At 40.5% G+C, this 21549-nt stretch overlaps 1 protein-coding gene across 1 annotated transcript in view; it reads right to left on the bottom strand.

Moving 5' to 3' along the window:
• Positions 1-21549, bottom strand: part of LOC135217580 (mitogen-activated protein kinase 14-like) — a 230324-nt gene that overhangs the window by 87061 nt on the left and 121714 nt on the right. Inside the window, exon 4 of the mRNA XM_064253546.1 lies at positions 14599-14670. Coding sequence (XP_064109616.1) covers positions 14599-14670 — 72 coding nt within the window. The remainder of the gene's footprint in view (positions 1-14598; positions 14671-21549) is intronic.

The following is a 21549-nucleotide window of genomic DNA, read 5'->3' as shown; positions in this document are numbered from 1 at the left end:
GTGCCGGAGCTGGTTTGGTAGCAGAGAATGCCCCAAATAATGACTGGTTCGATGCATGTTGATCGTCCGGAGCTTTCACTTGTGGGTAAAGCGCAGTCACATACTCGTGCATACGCCTATAATCATTGCTACTAGCCAGAGGACAGCCCAAGTCAACCGGAATATCCTGAAGTTCCGGAATTGATTCCTCTTCCGCAGCCGCCGAACAGTTTGGGGCCAAAGAAGGCGTCGGAGGAACAGAGTGCAGTCCATCCAACAATGAAAGGTCTGCCAGATTACCACTGAAACCTGGTTGCTGCCTTCCCGCCTCTGGAGCAATAATACCCCCGGAAGGAGGTGGAAGGGTCGAAAAGTCCTGGGGAGAAAACCCCGTTTCGGTGTTATGCCTTGCTGAAGGAAAAGCGAGCGGAACCGAATGTGACTGGATCGAGGAAGAGGAGGGAAGAATGAAAGAGGAAGAGGCTACTCCGGGAGGGTTCCGCAGCAGTGAACGTCGAAGCTGACAGCTGTACGTCGCTCAAACGTGCTGCTTCCCGACTAGCCGCAGGAAGGCAGGAGCAGAAGGAGTCATAGAGAAAACTAACAGTGGCGAAGCAGAGGGTGTGGGAGCGGAAGAAGGAACTGCGGACAACCCGGAGGCGGCATGAGACTCTCTCTTAAGGGACATATAATACAATAAGTCTGACCCTCCTTGAAAGCCTTGTAGCATGTCCTCCAAAAATTCTGGACATTCTTGTGTCACGTAATCTCTAATGTTCATGATACCATTGATAGTGCAACCTTTAATCAAAAGCCTATAGCCTTTAGAGAGACCCAGAAGATCTGCGTTTTTCTCTGCCAAGTCGATCCGACTACTACATGAACCTTTTAGAACACCCGAAAGGGGGGCTCCTTGATCCACATTACTAGAAGAAGGGGTAGGGAAGACAGATACAAGGGAAAATGAAGTAGGGTCTTCTGAGACAGAGGGAAGATAGTTGACAGAGGAACAGGATCCCGCACTTTCGGAACCGTAAACTTTACTTGTGTCCTTGAACCGGACCTAAACAGAAGAGAAGACGGCAAAACATCTGCCTTAAGGCTGGATCCCAACGAACCCAAACTCGATGTCCGTCCAGGAGAACGACTCTGCACGCTCGCAAGCTTGTCCTCAATACCTAACTCAGACCCTATCGTCTTAGTCACACCTATTCCCTGATCCTGGCTAAAATTTTCCAAATTAAGATTATCAAAACTACTAGGGGGTTGTAGGGGGGGGTCATTCACTGCCTGCTCCGCGCCAAGGGGGCCGACAGAACCTGCCCACTTGGAGGCTTGTGGTTCTTCATTACCCTCAGCACCCGTTAGGGCTGGTTCTGGAACAGGCAGGGGAGCTGAAAAAGAATCAAGATTAGACATCCTAACACACTAGTATTTTTATCAGCAAATTGTTGGAAAAGACTCTTAATTAATTTTGTCATGTTATTTGCTATCCTATCTTCTATCAGTTTTACTACCTCAGCACTAGCTAACTCTTTCGCTTGTTCTGTAGGAGCTTGCGATCCTAAAGGTGACGCTGAATCTACTTTGCGTTTGCTTCCTTTACTGGCCAGCGACTTGCGATGTCGGATGTAGTCCTTCATCTCTTCAACTGTCCAGCTTAAGCATTCGTCACACCGCGTTTCCACGTCGCATTTAATTTTCCTACATACCTGGCGTATGGAGTGTCTATCGTGTCTTAGAGTACTCATACGTCTCTTGCAGGAAGAGCAGGAGTGATGTGCAGTGGCCTTCGCCGACGTCGGAGCGCTCAAAGACAGAGTCAAAGCTGCCGGCACTGAGGTGGAGGGTAGAAGAGATGTCTTGTCCATAATATCTGTATATCGATAGCAATCCAAATCCAAACGAAACAAGTCCCGTAATTCTTGTGTTCTTCGTCAATTATAATAACCATCCGAGAGAGTCGGGCAAGGATCAAACTTGCACTACGGATGGTCAACAACCTTTCCGTGGCGCGAACAAAAAGCAATTGGGGAAGATAAGAGTAACGACACACACCTGCGCCAGCCTTGCCAACCGTCAGTGATGGTAACTCAAGGAAGTTTTTACCTGCAGCGTTGGCAATGCTGGCTGTTAAAAACAAAATTCCCACTGGTGGGATGGGTAAATGAGAGTTGTTTGGGCTAATTGGGATTAGGGCTAATTCAGGTATTCAGGGGGTGTATTGCAATATGATGATTACTCTCTCTCTCTCTCTCTCTCTCTCTCTCTCTCTCTTCTCTCTCTCGTCTCCTCTCTCTCTCTCTCTCTCTCCTCTCTCTCCTCAATCTCTCTCTCTCTCAATCGGTCGGACACACACTATCGACTCCTTTGATTATCCTTGTAAAATGTGAATAAAACTGATTTTCTTATCAACCTTAGCCTACTGCGACCATTTCGGTTACCTTAAAGGGTTCCCGTCTATCCTCTCTCCATCTCCCAGCGAGCCTGGCACCATTTTCACCAAATAGTTTTGTAAATCATCAACAGAAAAAATAAAATTTCAAAAATTTTATTTCATATAACATAAGATTTCATTACTTTAGACTCTTAATTTAATTTTTTTAATATATTAATAATACAAAAAATGTGAAAAGATAGATTTTTTGGGTTGGCTGAAACAAATTATCCCAATTCTTTTTATTCCTTATGGGGATATTTGTTTCATATTTCGAACAAATTGGTCTTCGAACAGCCTTCTGGAACAGATTAAGTTCGAAGTCTGAGGTACTACTGTAATCTATCAACTTCCATATTAGTAAGAGGTAAGACTTTCACAATATGTAATGCTTCTACACATTCAGTCTTCATGTTTGATGTGAGAAACCCAACCAAGCTTCCTGTCAAATATTTGACCTAGAAAGTGTGCTTCTTCAATGCTTAGATTTCTACCGAAAAGCAAGTAAAGACCAGGATCTGGGTACATACCTTAAATACTGTGGCAAAAATGCGTGACAAATGTCTTGCTCACAGATTCTGAAACCTAGTTTCTCAACCCAATTTACAATCTTACCAATTACTGATTGCAATTTTCTCCCTGCTGCAGCCATTCAAGAGGCAGCCAAGAATACTAAGGTCATCTACATAGTGCACTCAAAAATTATGACATTTACATAAAGGTGAAAAAGGATCATACTAAGCACATTACCTTGAAGCACATCTTCATGGCACCTCTTCTCAGATAGAACATTTTCTACTTTGACCAACAATCAACAGAATTCCATATCTCTCTAAAGTATACAGCTTCTCTATATCAAAGTAGGAAATATCTTCCAGTTTGGAGGCAAATGCTATACACACTAAGGTCTTCAACCCACATTATGTGTGAGGATAATAAAATCCAAATATGCTCTAGATCCCCCTAACAGTCTTTCAATTACTATCTTTTCCATTTACAGCCTAAACAAGTCATAGAAATGGCTGATTATTGCCTGCCAGTGTTTTCCAAGCTGTTAAAACATAAGCAACCCCACCATTTGACCAGATAACTCTTGTAAAAGCCTCAGCCAAGGTTCTTCTAAAATTCTACTTACTAACAATTTCACATAGCACCATGACAAGGATATAGTAAACAGAAAGGAATTATGCTAAAATGCAAAAAAGTGAAAGAAATAAATAACACACAATAAATATGATATTTTTATAATAAAATTATCTTTTAATCATACTTACCAACCAATTATTCAGCTGGAGGATTCCTATGCCTGGCAGACTATCTTTCAAATTTCCTGGTGGCGCCACCATCATTAGTGCAGGTAACTAGTTACCGCCCACCTCCGGTAAACGGGTAGGATATCAACACACCTCTTCAAATGGATTTTGGCTGCCAGCTCCACCTGTGGGAAGGAGGGAGGGCTCGAATCAAATAATTGCTTGGAAAGTATGAATAAAACAATTTTATTATAAAAATATCATTTTTATTCAGAGTCTTACCAAGCAATTATTCAATTGATTCTAAATTGAAAGGTGGAGGGTAGTGGAGATAACACATCCTGGGAAATTGATTCATCAGGAGGGTTACATAATAAGCATAGAACTTTTATGCTTGTCATACCATACCTAGTAAGCAAGCTGCTGCAGGAGAGTACTGCCTATGGTTGGCACTCTGCTTACTTAGTAGAGAGAGGGGTAGCTGGACCATGCATCTCCTCTACAAGTGGGAAGTTCCTTGCAGTCGTGGGCTAACCGCTGACTTAACAAGGAACGAATAAAATACAAATGCCCTTGCTCTGGGCGAGAACCAGATAAATAAACAACACATATATACAACTGGAAGGTACTCCAGGTACTATGTACCTCCAGACTTCCCCAGATTCTACAACCTTGATACTAGGCAAAAATTAGAGGGAACCAGGTCCCTCTTACTTCGTGCGCTTTAGCCTTCAACAGGACGAGTGACTGCTAATCTACCACGGAGTGAGCCTCTGTGATTAAGGATCTGAGAAAGAAGAACATGACATTCTTTGACATTGGATGTAAAGGGTTCCTCACTGAGCACCATAAACATTGTGAGGGGCCCTTCAACTTCTTAGTCCCTTTCAGATAGCAACTTAAGTCCCTCACTCCGGTCCGAGAATATCTGAAATGTTCTTGATGACGAATGAGCGAGGCCAGGGACCCGATGAACATTCGTTCTTAGCAAAAAAATTCCGGGCCCAGGAACAAACCACATTCCCTTATGTGAAACCTATTCTCTTGTCTACACCATGAATCACGCTAATGCATTTTGCTGAAGCCAGAGCGAAAAGAAAGAGAGTCTTCTTCGTCAAGTTCTTCGGGGAAGACGAGCAAATAGGTTCAAAGGGAGGTCCAGAAATAAATTTCAGGACTACATCTAGGTTCCAAGTCACCTTGTTGATGACCTCCCTGATCATCCCGAAGGAGGGGAAACGTGTAAGCGTCTAGACGCGACCAATCCAGCAACATCGTGTTAACTGTCCATGCTAGAGGATCTGAAACGGGAGAGCAGAACAGTTGCAGACGGTTGTTCTTGGACATCGCAAACAAGTCGATGGCCGGTCTTCCCCAAACCTTCCAAAGATCCCGACAAACTTCCATGTCCAAAGTCCACTCCGATGATAGAACTTGACTCTTTCTGATGAGCTCATCCACCAGAACGTCATCTTCCCCTGAACAAAATGAGGAACAAGCTGGATCTGCTGTTCTTCTGCCCAGAGTAGAAGTTCTCGCGCCTTCAAGAACAGAAAGGACGAATCCCCCCCGTTTCCAAATGTAAGACAGGGCTGTGGAGTTGTCCGCATGAACGGCTACTTCTCACCCTTCTATCAGATGAACAAACTTCTGAAGGCCCAGGAAGACAGCTAGGAGTTCCTTGACATTGATTTGAAGGGCTTTCTGGGGCTCTGTCCATACCCCTAACACTTTGCGATCCATAAGAAAAGTGGCCCAACCTGCGTCCAACGAGTGACAAGAACTGTAGGCTGGGGTTCACAGGGAGGGGCAACACGCCCTCCTGAAGCCTTTCTCTTGAGTCCCACCAAGCTAGATCGCTCTTGATCTAATCCATAATGGGGAAAACTGTGAAATCTGGTTGTGACTTTCTGCACCAGTTCACTTTTAGGTAAAACTGGAGGGTCCTCGAGCCTAACCTCCCTAGTTTTACGAATTTCTCTACCGAGGACAACGTCCCCAGTAGGCTCATCCACTAAATGAGAAAAATAACAAATGAGACTTGTCTACAGGAGCACGACGAGTTGTGCAGGAATGATTGTACCGTCACCAGACACGACTCCACCCTTTTTGGGGCCAGAAAAAAGTCAAGAGAGTCCAGAGTCATCCCAAATACAGAATCCTCTGAGAAGGGATGACTTTGGACTTCGACATATTCATGATAATGCCTAACTTCTGCGTCAGGCAGCAAGTTCTCTGTAGATCCTTCGCGCACTGTTCCTCTGATGGCGGTCAGAGAAGCCAATTGTCCAAGTACATCGAGACATTGATGCCCATCAGATGTAACCATTGTGCCAGGGGGCTTAGAACCCTGGTGAAAACTTGAGGAGCTGTCAAAAGACCAAAGCACAGAGCCCGAAACTGAAATATCTTGTCTCGAAAAATGAAGCGGAGATACTTCCTTGAGTCCTGATGGATTGAGACATGGAAGTAGGCGTCCTGCATGTCGAGGGATACCATCCACAATCCCCCTGACTGAGAGCCGCCAGCACCAAACTCTGAGTCTCCAACTTGAACCTGGTTTTTAGCACGAACCAGTTCAAAGCACTCATGTCCAACAAGGGTCTCCAGCCCCCTGATACTTTGGGAACCACAAACAGCCTGTTGTAAAAGCCCTTCGACGAGTTGTGAACTTCCTCGATAACTTCCTTCCTAGCCAAGGAGATTACTTCTTTCTCGAGAGCCAAAAATTTTTCTGAGCCCACGGAATAAGCTGTCAATCTGATGGGAACCTTGGCTAAGGGAGGCCTTTCCATGAAAGGGATGGTGTAACCCAGGCGTAAGACTTCTACCACACAGGCTTCTGCGCCTCTGCTTTTCCATTCCTCCCCCAAAAACCCCTCCTGGTGTTTCCAATAACAAATCGCTAGAAGAAACTGAAGGATTATGGGAAAAATCAAAAGCAGGCGACAAAACATATGGAGCAGTTTGGTGTATTGCCGATACAAATGAAGCCAACGACGCTTGGTCATTCAAAGACGGCGTCATCTCCTTTCTCTTGTACTGGCCTTTCTCATAAAACTTCCTCCACTGTTCCACCGACCAACCACGACAAACTGAACAAGGATTAGTAATAGTACATACATTTTCTCTGCACCTACTGCACGTTGGATGTGGATCTGTAGACACCGAAGTTAAAAATCTTGAACAAGGAAACCCACTCACTCCAGGGCATTTCCTTTGTCTCTTCCAAGAACCTGAAGAAATTTCCGTTGGTGAAGCAAAATTCTCCATCTCACAACGTACACACATCTATCAGATCACACCCACTGAGAACACCCAGAGAAAGAAAAATCAAAAAGGGAAAAAATGAATAAAATCGGGCAGTCTAAAACCTGCTTTAAAAGAGATAGAAAGTAGTCACGTCCTATCTTAAAGGTGGTAGGAAAGTAACTGTCGGGTCATGGGATGCCGAGGGCATCCTGGGTACTACATGCCCCGTGACCTGGTATAGATGCCAATAGTCCCTGGATCTCACAAGTTTAATTTTAATTCTACCAGTTTCCAGCTTGGCGCTAATATTATCCCAATGTAAAGGGGCACGACTTTCCCCTTCAAAAAGGCAGCTTCTGCAACAGAGACTTGGAAGGAAGAACCGCAAACACAACAGGCTTAGGCTGTTTCTTAGATTGAGCCAGTAAATCTGTCGTCGGCTTCTTCTCTAGATCCAACAGAATATTCTGAACTGTCTCTTGCGGAAACAAATGAGACTTGTCTACAGGAGCAAAAAGAAGGGATGACTTCTGCAGAGTTGTGACTCCTTTGGTGGTAAAGGAGCAGCACGGCTCATGTTTCTTCAACATGCCCATCGCGAACAAGGAAGCTACTTCATCTGCTCAAACCCTGATGGCCTTGTCAGGGCAGGAAAGTATCCCCAGCCAGTCCTCTCGCAGATCCTTGGAAAGAGAGGGGCAGTCTTTAAGCTTCCTTGCTAAAGGTCCTATCAACCAGTCCAAGAAACTGAAGATCTCGATGACCTTAAATAGGTTACGAACCATGTGGTCTATTTCGAACAAAGCAAAGAACGTCTTCGCCACCGAAAAAGCAGCTCTCCTAAGGCAGAGAAGTCTCTGGGAGGAGGCAGAGACTCCCAGAGAAGGCGCTTCTCCCGTGTGATGTAGAAGTGATGCCTTTCGTTAATAAGGAAGGAAGGAGGGAAGGCAAAAGACACCTTACCATGGTCTCTCTTGGTCGCTAACCATCTGGCTACCGACCATAAGGCCTTCCTAGCCGTAGAGGAAAAGACTATCTTGGGCAGCAGTTCTTCTGGTCGCTTCTTTTTTATCATGAAGATCGACGGAGGAGACGAAGGGGTGGCAGGAGAAAACTGTTCTGGAAAACAGTCCAATAGGAACCTCATTAATGAGGTGTAAGCAGTCGGAGACTACGTCGAAACTTGACCCGACTCCTTCTCTGCTACTATGAACTGCTCGTGCCCTTGCCCGTGCTCTTCATTCTGCTCTAGTTCTCCTATGTCCTGCTCAAGAACCTCCGACGGAGCAGGCGACATGGTTGCTTACTCTTCTCTTACAGGCCGTTTCTTCCATTTGAAAAAGGACAACTCCTCCTCAAAGTGTTGTCGAAATGGAGCCAACACTTAGTCTTCTTGGGAAGTCAACTTGCTTGGCTGGGAATGAACCGACGAAGCAGGCTCTTGTCTCGCTTCAGGCAAAGAGCCGCGAACAGAAGTCGAAGAATCCCACTTCAACTGACGAGCACAGTGGTATGCCCGACTGGTATCCACACCTGTCGACACTCAGTTGAGTCCGCTGAGTCGCAAGTCGAATCTTGTCCTTCATATGTCTGATCTGCACGACTGCAAGATGGGCATGAACTGGAAAGCGTATCCTTCGACCTCTTGACAGGGAAAAGGGAGACGTCAGCAGTCGAAGTCTCCTGAGGGGGCGAGAAGCCCATGAACTACGCCAGCGTCTCGCATGAGGAGATGGCGACTCACTCGAGTCTGACAACTCTGCACCAAACGAGACACCTTTCCAAAGGTGCTAAGTCGAAACCTGACTCGACACTTTAGGTTCAACAGAGGGAGCGACTGCCCGTGGGCAAACCCCCCCCGGTCTCCCTTGGACCTCCGGTATGTCTTCTCCCCGAAGCAGGGGAGTGGGACAGTGACCTTTGTCTAGGAGAACTGGGGGGACGGACAGCCTTCCTCTCAGGAAACACTTCACTTGCACTTGCACTTTGCACTGACTCACTTTTCTCCATGAACGACTTCATGGAGGTACCTAACTCCATAACAGTATTAGCCAAAATTTCAAATCTCCTCTTGAACCTTGATTCGAGGCTGGCAATGGTGTTGGAAACAGCAACATGAGAAAGATGACCTCTTAAGGGAGAAGAAGGAGGAGTAACGATCTCAGCTAACACAGGTAGAAGGCAAAGTTACAGAAACCTAACTATCTGCCTTAATTGCTGCTTTTCTCTTTCCATCTTGTCAAACCTTCTTATTATGAAAAATAAAAAGTTTCCACTGCACATCGTCCCACTCCTGACAAACAGAACACCTCAGTTCTTTAGAACATTCTTGCCCCCCTACATTTAGTACACTTGGAATGAGGGTCATAAACTTCCTTAATCAACCTAGTTTTGCAGTCCTCTGCGCAAAACCTCACTCCCGATGAATCTGACATAATCGAGAAATCAGGCACCAACTAATCTCAAAAGATTAACTAAACTAAGCTAGCTCCTTGAAAATACACTGAAAACTTTGTACGTCACCAATAATCCATGAACAGGCAAACTAGCCTCCAAAGATGACGAAGAAAGCCCGCAGAGCTACCGATGTTACTCGGGAGCCGGCAGAAATCCAATTGAAGAGGTGTGTTGACGTCATACCTGTTTAACGAAGGTGGGCGGTAACTAGTTACCTGCACTAATGATGGCGGTGCCACCAGGAAATTTGAAAGTTAGTCTGCCGAGTGTAGGAATCCTGCAGCTGAATAATTGCATGGTAACTCTGAATAAAACTGAATTGTTCCTAGTCTGGGAATCTATGGGAAATGTTCACCATTGGCTGGCAGCCCAAAAAGGGACTCAATTAACCTGAGGGACCTTATGTGCATACTCTACCTACTAATCTACTTAAGCCAGCTAATTTTTTTTCTACATCTGAATCTGTAGTCTATTATTTTGAGTAACGCACTGAGTAGTCTATGATAAAGTGGATTTGTGGTAAAGCAAACTTACGTAGAAAGTCTGGACACTCCCTTTTTTCTTTGGTTTAATATTTCAGGCAAAATTAAGATGATCTTTAACCAAACAATGTATGCATCATGGACATTCATACAAGTTGGTGGTCTTTGTAATATTTATGTCATAAATAAAGATGCTTACATTGTTTGGAAAAATATGACTTTACACAGCCTGACTAAAGCCACAAACACATTTCTGATTCAACTAGAAAGGCCTATTCTATAAATTACTTCAACAATGGAAGCCATGTATTTAAAGGTATCATTCTGTAAACTTAAAAAAAACATTCCAAGAAACCTATAAAAGAAAAAAGTTAACTATAACATACACAGCTTTGTCAAGAATACTCCATACAAGTAATTATGTAATGGAAATTAACTATATCATGATAATCATTGAAACAAGACCATGTCCCCTTGCATCAATAAATATACTTAAATGCATACCATCTGTTTATTCTTAAGTAATAAAATACCATACATTCCTAGTAAGAGTATTTGGTATCAAAACTTTCATTTAATCACAGACCCCGTCCAGATCTTGACCTTCGAACGAAAAAAAATTGTGTAGTGTATTGTTAATATTCAAATTGAAATACTAACATGCCTCAATTAGGGGAAATCAAGTGAAAACCATATGCCAAGTGAATGTGATGGAAAACAATGACACTTTTAGCGTGAAAAACCACTTGGTTCATCCAATGTTCCAGTAAAAGGGTTATACACAAGCAAATGGATTTCCATATGACAGCTGGTTTCATGTACCTCAGCATATGAACAAAATGTTGAATTCTACTTCTATAATAAATCACTTAATAAGCTATTAATATGTCCAATCATGCTAACAAAGTACAATAAACATATTAGTACAAAAGGCTACAGATGCATTACCTACTAAATTAAATGAGAGGATATGTCAACTTACCGATTCAGAGGTGATGCGGTTGAGATACTCCTGTGGTGGTGTCCCTAACAGCTCCATGATAAGATTGAGCTGCTGGATATCTAAGGTCTCAACTAAGGGCCACAACGGCACATGCTCAGACAGCCACAAAACTTTCACACAAAAAATTAAATGCGCACAAACAATCAGGATTACTAAAGCAGGGTAGAAATATGTATGCAAACACAATTTAATGTGAACTGGATAAGATTTCATAACTGTATGTACATAATCAATGTTGCAATAATAATGAAAAACTAAAATATAAATCTTTTCAAGAGCTGTACAAGATGTTAATTTCATGCAGAACAGACTTAAATTTTATATCATCATAACTGTGGAATATATACACCATTCAAAAGATCAAGGAGTGGTGTAGGCAATGAGCAAATGAAAGCGTTATTTTCAATCAATAAAAGAGCAGTGGTATACTGGTTCTTAAAAGATTGTGCTACGTACACAGGAGACTGCTAATAGCATAACCAGTACCAACAATACTCTAAATAACCAACAAAAGCTATAAATACTTATATATATAAAAAGTCTTATTTCTACCCTTCCTTTTCTTAGTCTGATAATGGGAGGAAAATAGACAGTTTACAATCATTTTCGTAGCATCTCATTCAAAGAATTTCATAATGGTAGGCTACTGTCAAAACAAGTGTAATTGTATGTTTATATATAAATATGTACAGTGCATATATCCTTGATATATTTCAAAAGTACTAAGCACAAACATATTTACAATAAAAAAGCATGATACAAAAAGTGGGCTAGCCAACAGACAGAAATTGACACTTGGAAATACTTTAATAAAAACTATGTGCAAACAGAGGACAAAGCAATGATACAAAACCAGGAAAATCTAATACCATATCAAAGAATATTCCAATTACCATCAAAGTAAACTGAAATAGAGACTGTTGATGAAGTTTCCCTTATATTATTGGATAAAAGAATAAAAGCTCAGATATGCAGCCGGGATTAAGTTTTAAACCTGATACTATTGAATAATGGTCCATTTTGATTAAACCTAATACTATTCGATAAGTTCCATTTTGATTAAACCTGATACTGTTGAATAATGGTCCATTTTGAAAGTGTATTGCAAAGTTCTTGGTTATATTTACGACTTGAAGTTATACTTCATAGTTTCTTATAATTAGATGGCAAATTTATTCATTTATGACAAGAGATTATGTACATCCATTGATTTCAAAATTTTAATGTGGAAATGCCTTAACATCCCTGTTTGTGGATTTTAGCAACTTCGTTTTCCCTTACATAACAGTTGCTAGTGATGTTTGTCATTATATATTGCATATCGTTTCTATATCTATAACTGCTTGGGTTATTGTTTTGTAGGTATCTGGATATCCAAATACATGTCAAATCTAATCTCTTTTCTTTAATATATAGTTGATGTGTCTAAAGTTGAAAGTACTGATTCCTCAGTCTTTAGTCTGACACTTGATTTGTGGCTCTCGTCTAGTGTACTATGGTATTTTCTTTTAGCTTATGTCCTTTATATTTCATGGTTGCTAAGGACCCTTTCTTATGATTGCATCTCTCTAGTAACCTTACTCTTTCAAGTAATAAATCAGGACAGTTCATAACTTTGGGACCAAAATCATGCATTTGAAGAGAATATAAGCCCTTTCTCTTATCCATAATAATCTGCAAAGATAAAGACACCAACAAAATTAATAGTGCAATATCTTCTGCCACTGAAAAATAAATTAAACGCTGTAGTAGTGAAACGGAAGGTATATAAGACTTAATTATTATTATAAAAGATTATGTAGTTTATCCAGACCTCTGAGCCTAATAAAGGCTCTTCACAGGCTGGTACTCTATATAAGACTTAAATACCTAGCCTTAAGAATGATCTATGTCATTCAGTATGAAACTGTTCTTGGAAACATGTTTCTTCCATTGAGGCATTAACAAGAAGTATCTGGAGTTCTCTTGATAAAATGATGGATGGTTATCACAAAACACGAGATGGTCATCTGAGTTGCACGTTAAAGTTGAAATGTCAAATAAAGTGCTGACACAATCTTGAACACTGGTAGTTTGTGTCTTGGCAATTAAATCAGAAATGAAGGACAGGTCAACCAAAGACCAACCTTGAGTGTATGACTCTGCCAGACTAACTGTGCAACTCACACTTTAACCAACTAGCACAACATGAACATCTTCCACACTGGCATGGACCTGGGATGGTTCATATTACAGCTGAAGTAGTTCTAAATACCAATCTATTTTTAGCCACAACTGACCTTTGCTAGTACCTGCCTGACCAGACTAAATGTTGGAAAGGTGTATATGCACCAGTTGTTCTAACTGTAAATCATGGCCTCCAGCTCCCAGGGTACTGGATATCATCACTCTGATCAAAAGCAGTTGGGATTATTAACCTAACTACTTAATTATGCACATCATAGAACAAAGAAAGGCAAAATTTAATTGGTTACAGGTTATGGCAAAGCCATAAACTAGAAATCACTACATTTCACAAGATAAATGAGAAAATCCAAATTAGATGATAATGAAAAACTGTAAAGAATATGAAAAATAAAAAAGAAAATTAATTAGAATTCAGATTACCAAGTATATCTACTGAATGAAAACCACAGTTAGGAAAAGATGTTTGGGCAGTAACTTTCTTTCATAAATTTAACAATCTCAAAAAAAAAATTTTGTACGCAATTAACATGGATTTAGAGGTCAAATATCTTACCTTCATTTCCTATATTTATCAAGCATTAGTTGAAAATTAGTGCATACAAATTTGAAAAAATACCCTTAACCAATAGTTCAAAATTTTTATTCATAATTGTTTTAACCACCCAATAACTGAGGTACCTTGTGCACCTATACCAACCTACCAGAGCCAGTTAATCTTTTTCTTTTACAATTGTACAGACTCTGGAATTTCCAGTGATAAAAGAAATTATGTTAAAATAATGGGTTTGTGATGACAAAAATTAATATGGTGCATGCAAATCACGGAATTATCATATAAGTTAAAGGAATGATAAATTAATAGATTAACGTGTAAATGAAGGCATTATTTTCCTAAATATGCCTCACACCAACAACTTGATGTTCAATCTTTGTTAAACAATCTTTTTATCCTAAAAAGTCACCTTATATGCTAATATACAGTAATGCATTTTGTATGATATACATTACAATTTCTTATCTACAAACTGACACTGTATACTTCCTTGAACAAATTTTTTTAGACTTACACAATACTGTACCAGCTGATTTATCCAGTCTACTAAACAATTATCTGTAATTAATGGTCCTAAGTGTTTGGAGTCATGCTCATATTTCCACGAGTCCAAACAGGAAGCATGCCTCTTCTAAATATGTATTTCAAGGGATAGCAATCCAAAACTAAAACCACTGACATGAGGATAAAAATATTTCCTATGTCTAGTAATATCCAATCAGCAGCCAAAGCAATAACCTCACATAAAATTTCCATTTCACTTTTAGAGAACAGAAATTGTATTTAAAAGCATGGCCGCAAGACTATTAGTAAAAGGTTGACTTAATTTTATAAGTAACTTTAGTGTATGATAAAAACCTTTCCCGTACTTCCACAATTAAGTAATATTTGTTGTTTTCTGAAAGAGTACAAAATATTAAATAATGCAGCCTATATCTATGAACAGTAGCATAAGAAATTAGAAAGACATTGTGTTCAAAGTATAAAAAGGATACGATCAGCACCAGGGAAAAGTGTTCTTCCAGTAAGAAGTTCTGCCATTATGCAGCCAACTGACCATATATCAACTGAAATAAAAAAATATAATTTAAGTGGAAAAATGAAGTTTTCATAATAAAACTAATATTGTAATACTTACCTGAACACCTGAATTAGCCTTGGTCACTGACCAGCCCAAACTATATCCCCATATATTTACCCCACTAAGTGGGTAATTTTAACTGTCAATGTTACCAATGCTGCAGGCAAAATCTAGTCAAATGAGTTACTTGTGTTACCGTTGGCAACGCTGCTGCAAATACCAGCCACCAGAGGCCTGTCTCCTCAATTGAATCATTCACTATCAAATTGGAGTGGGGAGGAGGGTGGGAATCATTCAGGTGTTCAGGTAAGTATTACAATATTAGTTTTGTTGTGAAAACTTCAAATTGCAATACACTCTCTGAATACCTGAATTAGCCCGATTAACAACATTTACACGGAGGTGGGATCAATCTAATTCAGGCCAACCTGTCCACGGAACATACGCAGGTAACTCATAAACAACCTACCGTGTATAAAAGCATGTATCCTCACCTAGTTAGCTAACTCAGAGGTGAGGATGTTTGCAAAGAACATACTTCAACATCAGTGTTAAGTCTAAGGTACTGTCTGAGTCAGAAGTACCTCCCATGTGATAAGCTATACTTCTTATTCATGGAGGTAAAAACAAATCTCCTCACCTGGTCATCCAGCTCAGTAGGTGAAGATGCTTGCAGATTAAGTACCATACCGTCATTGTCGAGTCCAAGGTACCGCCTGAGTCTGAAGAACCTCCCATGTGGTATTATATACCTCTCACGTATGGAGGGGAAATGGTGAACCTCCCATGTGGCTATCTAGCCTCTCATGTATGGAGGAGAAGTTGAGTGTGCAGGACCTTCAGTTCTCTATTCCAACATGACCATCGGGATCTGCCTAACCTTAAGGGCCTAAAGGAACAATACACTCAGTCTAAGCTTGACCAACAGAAACACTAGAGTTCATTTAGACTATCACTGCCTCCCTAAACTTCTAACGCCCTAACTCTACCAAGCCAATTATAAAACTGAGTTACCACAACGACAGGACCCCGCGAGTAACCTCTCTGAAGAAACTGAAATTCCCTAAGGTAGAGCATTGAGAAAAACTACACGGACTCAAATAACCACCTACAAGATCACCGACACCGAAACATTCCTCCGGAAGCCAAAGGGTAGCCCTCGCGATACTTTGCACCCTTGGACTGACTAAGAACCCCTTCTTATGAATGTCCGGATAGCGCTGAGGCAAATGATTTAACAAGAAGTCCCTCCTCTCCTTGACAAGAACATAATACAACCATCCGAAAGGTTAGTTTGGTATGCCAAACCCCTCGAAACCAAAGTGAAGAGGTTGTCAAACAGTCCAGTTTCTGAGAAACACCTATCGATTCTCAGATTGGGACAAGGCCTCCCACTGGCTGTGAAAGGTGTCTTCCAAATACAAGTCTCATGATCCGTAACCCCTACCACACAAATCAATAAAGGTACCCAATAGAGAAAAACCTCAACTGACTCGTAAACCGGAACTCAGACTCCAGCAGAAGAGTTACCCGCTACCTCATACAGAAAGTGATGCTAGCCGAAGTCATCTTCCCCAAAAAACTGCCCGACTCCCGAAACCAGATCAGCCTACTTGATGTTTGAGAGACTACTGGTTTAGTTAAATACAACGTAACAAATATTACTTGAATTAACTGTGAGATTCCTCTGGAGTCTGGAATGCGGAAAGAGAGAATGGACAAAGTCCACCATCCCGTTTATACTCGCTTCCCTCGCTGGAGAAACAAAAAACCCACAACTAGCAAACGATTCTCTCTTCAAAGTTATCTATCCTCTGTCAGACCTGTCCGGCCAGACCGGAACAGGAAAAAGGAGAAAGGCCGAACCCCCACAAGAGCAGCACCCAAGAACCTGGAACTTACTATGCCTGGCTGCTCGATACCAAACGACATACAAGAGCCCATCATATCAGAGCCAACCGATCCGATTGTGCAACGATATACCAACAAGATGTTAAACTCCTTAGCAAGTCGTACTCGACTGCCCAATCTCGCACTTCCCCCAGACATGATGACGTAGCCCCTGTCCGACCGCTGTCCACTCCCTCACAAGAGCCAACAGTCACCAGTTCCGCAAAACCTGTAAGAGCTAGTCTCACTCGACTGCGCATACCCCCACTACCCAGTGACGATAACGTTACACCTGAGCCGAATATACCTTGGTGATGAACGTCCACCCCTACGAGTCAACCCCACACTGTTGAGCCAAACATGTACCAACCAAGATGATGACATAACCTTGAACCAGCCTCACTTGACTGCGAAACTCCGCACTCACAAGTGACTATGACACGACACCTGGCCGACTACAATGGGCGAGCAACACCCCCTAAGAGCGAAGAGGTCGCAAAACACGATCCAACTAACGCCCGTTACTAATACTAAACCTGGAGTGGAGTCCGGAGCAAGTGAGGGAAGGAAGTACTCCCTGAAGACATGGAATCAGGCAAAACCCACATTGAAACCCCCTTGAAGGTGAAACAGAAGAAGCAGCAGGAAAAAGTTGAGAAATAAGCAGAAGGAGAGAGAGAGAGAGAGAGAGAGAGAGAGAGAGAGAGAGAGAGAGAGAGAGAGAGAGGTCACTACGATTAACCACCGGAGCACCTAGCGCCGACACTGTGCAGGTGGAGAACCAACTGTGCGGTACATAGTGCTTTAATGACCGGTTATGAACTGTGGAACCAATGGGAGCCGCAGAAGGAAATTACCAGCTACCCTAAGAAGGGGGCCGAGGGCACCAAAAGTGCTAACTATGGTGCAGACAAACTGCCAACGACCGTAGCCACCTAGCAATTACTGCGGTAAACACGTTACATTTCACACACCTAAGGTATATAAATGGGAACCGAAGAAGGAAGATTACTAACTACCTTATGAAAGGAGTGGCTGATGACACAACTGGTATCGATACAGTCAACGATGGCGCAGATGAATCTCCAACTGCCGTAGCCCCGCAAGGACTACAGAGCTCCAACTGCCATAGCCCTGCAAGGACTACATAGCTCCAACTGCCGTCTAAAAACTAGTAAAGGATGAAAATACGGAGTTGCGGATACCGCCTTGAAGCATCAAAACCAGCAGCCTGAGAACTACAGGACCTGTGGAAGGTGCTAAGAAGGCTGCCCCTCCAGAATAACTTCCTTTAACCCCTGAGAGAGAGAGAGAGAGAGAGAGAGAGAGAGAGAGAGAGAGAGAGAGAGAGAGAGAGAGAGAGAGAGTAGACTTACTACGACCTTACAGCTTGTTCGGATTGCCCCAGGTCCCTCAGTGTGAGGCACCTCTAATGTCTACCAGAGAGTTGCTAGTACATCTTCCGGTATATTTTGCATCTTCCAATCTTGGATGGTCTGGGATGCAGCTTAGATATTTGTTGAGCTTATTCTTAAATACATCTACGCTCACTCCTGATATACTCCTCAGATGAGCTGGCAACGCATTGAATAGCCGCTGCATTATCGATGCTTATGAGTAGTGGATTAATGTCCTGTGTGCTTGACTTATTTTTCCTGGTATAGTTTTGGACACTATTAATCTACCTCTGCTTGCTCTTTCTGATATTTTTAGCTTCATGATGTTTTCGGCTATTCCTTCTATCTGTTTCCATGCCTGAATTATCATGTAGCGTTCTCTTCTCCCTTCTAGACTATATAATTTTAAGGATTGTAGTCTTTCTCAGTAGTCAAGATCCTTAACTTCTTCTATTCTAGCAGTAAAGGACCTTTGTACACTCTCTATTTGTGCAATATCCTTTTGATAGTGTGGGTACCATATCATATTGCAATATTCAAGTGGACTACGAACATATGTTTTATAAAGCATAATCATGTGTTCAGCTTTTCTTGTTTTTAAGTGCGTAACAACATTCCCATTTTTTGCTTTACATTTTGCCAATAGAATTGCTATTTGATCATTGCATAACATGTTCCTATTCATCATTACACCAAGGTCTTTAACTGCTTCCTTATTTGTAATTGTCTCATTATTAGGTCCCCTATATGCATATAGCTTTCCTTCTCTGTCTCCATAATTTATTGATTCAAATTTATTATAGTTAAATACCATCCTATTTACCTCTGCCCAATCATATACTTTAAGGTCTCTTTGTAGCGCCTTCCTATCTTCATCACAAGTAATTTCTCTACTTATTCTTGTGTCATCGGCGAAACTACTCACTACCGAGTCTTTAACATTACTGTCTATGTCTGCAATCATAATAACAAACAGTAATGCAGCTACCACCATACCTAGTAGCACACCGGATATTACCTTAGCTTCATCCGATTTCTCATTGTTTGCAATAACTATCTGTTTTCTGTTGTGTAAAAATTCTTTTAACCATCTTCCTACTTTATCCACTATATTATGTTTTCTAATTTTCTTTGCTAATATATTATGATCTATCTTGTCAAAACCTTTTGCAAAGTCTAGATAAACCACATCTGTTTCATTTCCGCTTTTCATATTTTTGCATATGTTCTCACGGTGGACTAACAGTTGGGTTTGTGTACTTTTTCCGGGTACGAAACCATGTTGTCCTATATTAAACAAATTATTTTTTATCAAATGTTTCATGATATTTTTCTTCATTACCCTTTCATACACTTTCATAATATGTGATGTTAGACTCACAGGCCTATAATTACTTGCCTCTAGTCTTGATCCACTTTTGAAAGTAGGGGTAATATATGCTAATTTGTGTTCATCATAAATCTTGCCTGTATCTACACTTTGTCTTAATAATATTGCAAGTAGCTTTGCGATAGAATGAACTACTTTCTTTAACAAAATAGCAGGGACACCATCAGGCCCTGCTGCAGCTCCATTTTTAATTTCATTAATAGCCTGCACAATATCAGCTTCATGAATATCTATGTCTGCTAAATATTCACTATTTTCATCCCTTACTTCTATATCATTATCTTCATTATCAATTCTAGGGGTGAATTCTCTCTTATATCATTCTGCCAATATGTTGCATATTTCCTTTTTTTCATTTGTTAATCTCCCTTCAATTCTTAGAGGGCCTATTTCTATTCTTCTTTTATTTATCTTTTTTGCATACGAGTTTTTTCTTCCAAGTCCTGTTTTTCATTTTCTTTTGATTGTATAATCTTTAGTTCTGCATTTTCTATCTTACTTTTTAGTTCGATCACTTTCCATGCATTTTTTTTCTTTTGCAAGACTTTTTTTCCACTTTCTGATTTTCTGGAACAAGATCCTTCTATCTCTTGGTATGCATGACTGATGTTTACTTTTCTTCTTCGGTATATATTTATCCACTATTTTCTCTAATATTTTATATAATATCTCCGTATTTACCTTTATATCATCACTTACGAAAATGTTATCCCAATATTTGTTTAATTCTTCATTTATTTCTGACTATTTTATATTTTTATTGTAGAAGTTGCATTTCCCATATCCTTCCCACTTTTTCATTTCTTGCTTATCTCTGTTTTCACTTGCTTTGGAATGGACTGTTAATTCTATGACATTATGGTCTAAAATACGCACATTATAAACTATTATTTCTTTAACATAATTCACATCATTCACAAATACTAGGTCTAAAGTATTTTCCTTTCTTGTTGGCAGGTGATTTATTTGTTGAATGTTGTATTCTAGTAGCATATCGAATAGCTTTTCGAACTGCCTCTTATCTTCTGCACTACTATTACTCTCTTTTTTTATATGTATAAATACAACCACAGTCTCCTATTCGTTCTTTCCAGTCTACGAAAGGAAAGTTAAAGTCTCCAGATAGGAGAATAGTCCAGTCCTTGTGATTTCTACATATATAATCCAATTTTTCTATTATTGTATCAAACTCTTTAGTATTAGGGGGTCTATATATTGATATGTTCATTAATTTTTCAGATTCAAATTCTACCGCTATTAGTTCACATTCTGAGTTACTATATTTCTTATATGTTTTTCCTTGTTTTTTGTCTTTCCCATATACTGCAGTTCCCCCTTGATTCCTATTTTTTTCTATCTGATCTATAAGTTTGGAACCCTTTTATTTGATCGTCATTCCCAGTCTCTTGGGAATACCAGGTTTCACTTATATTCATTGTACAGTATCTATTTTCTTTTCAATTTGGGTTAGTTCTTCTAAGTACTCTATTTTTCTTTTTGAGTTACTCGTAACTAAACCCTGCGCATTCATCACTATGATGGTCTGCGTGTTTTCTCCTTCATTTAATATGGGTAATAATAAGGATTTTCCCACGTCTCTTTCCTGTTCTGGTATATTGTTCTTTTCTTCATTTCCAGAAATTCTGACATTAAAAAATCCAACTTTTCCATAATATTGATCTTCCTTCATCATAATTATTCATTCTGTCTGATTCTGCAATTTTCTCCGCATCTGCAATATCCTCTTGCATCGTAAATACAGAATTTATCTTTTGAGCTGTATCTTGGAGCTGATGCTTGGAAATTCTTTGCTGACACTCCATATCGCGGTGATGGCTTGCTTTTTTCCTTCACCTCATATTCTTTGTTCCTCTCTTTATTTGTTTCTTTCTTATTTTGGATTTTATTATTTGATTATTTTATTGATTTTGATTCAGGCTACAGGGTGCATATATTTACATTTTTTGTCGAACTTACATCCTTTTCCTTCTTTTAGGTTTTTGCATATTTTTGGATGTAGATCTCTGCAATCATCCTCATAGCTGTGTAGGTATGCACATTTACCATAAGATTTCATAGTTGTGACATACCTTGGGATGTTTGTAGTAACATCTTTCTCCAAATCTGCAATTCCCTCTTTTCAAAAGGGTGCAGACTTTGTCTTTCTTGTCTACTTTTTCCTCTTTCC

The sequence above is a fragment of the Macrobrachium nipponense genome, chromosome 7 (assembly GCF_015104395.2).
Source record: "Macrobrachium nipponense isolate FS-2020 chromosome 7, ASM1510439v2, whole genome shotgun sequence".
Lineage (NCBI taxonomy): Eukaryota > Metazoa > Arthropoda > Malacostraca > Decapoda > Palaemonidae > Macrobrachium > Macrobrachium nipponense.
The sequence above is the reverse complement of the archived record's forward strand: the minus strand, read 5'-3'. Positions and strand labels throughout refer to the sequence as shown.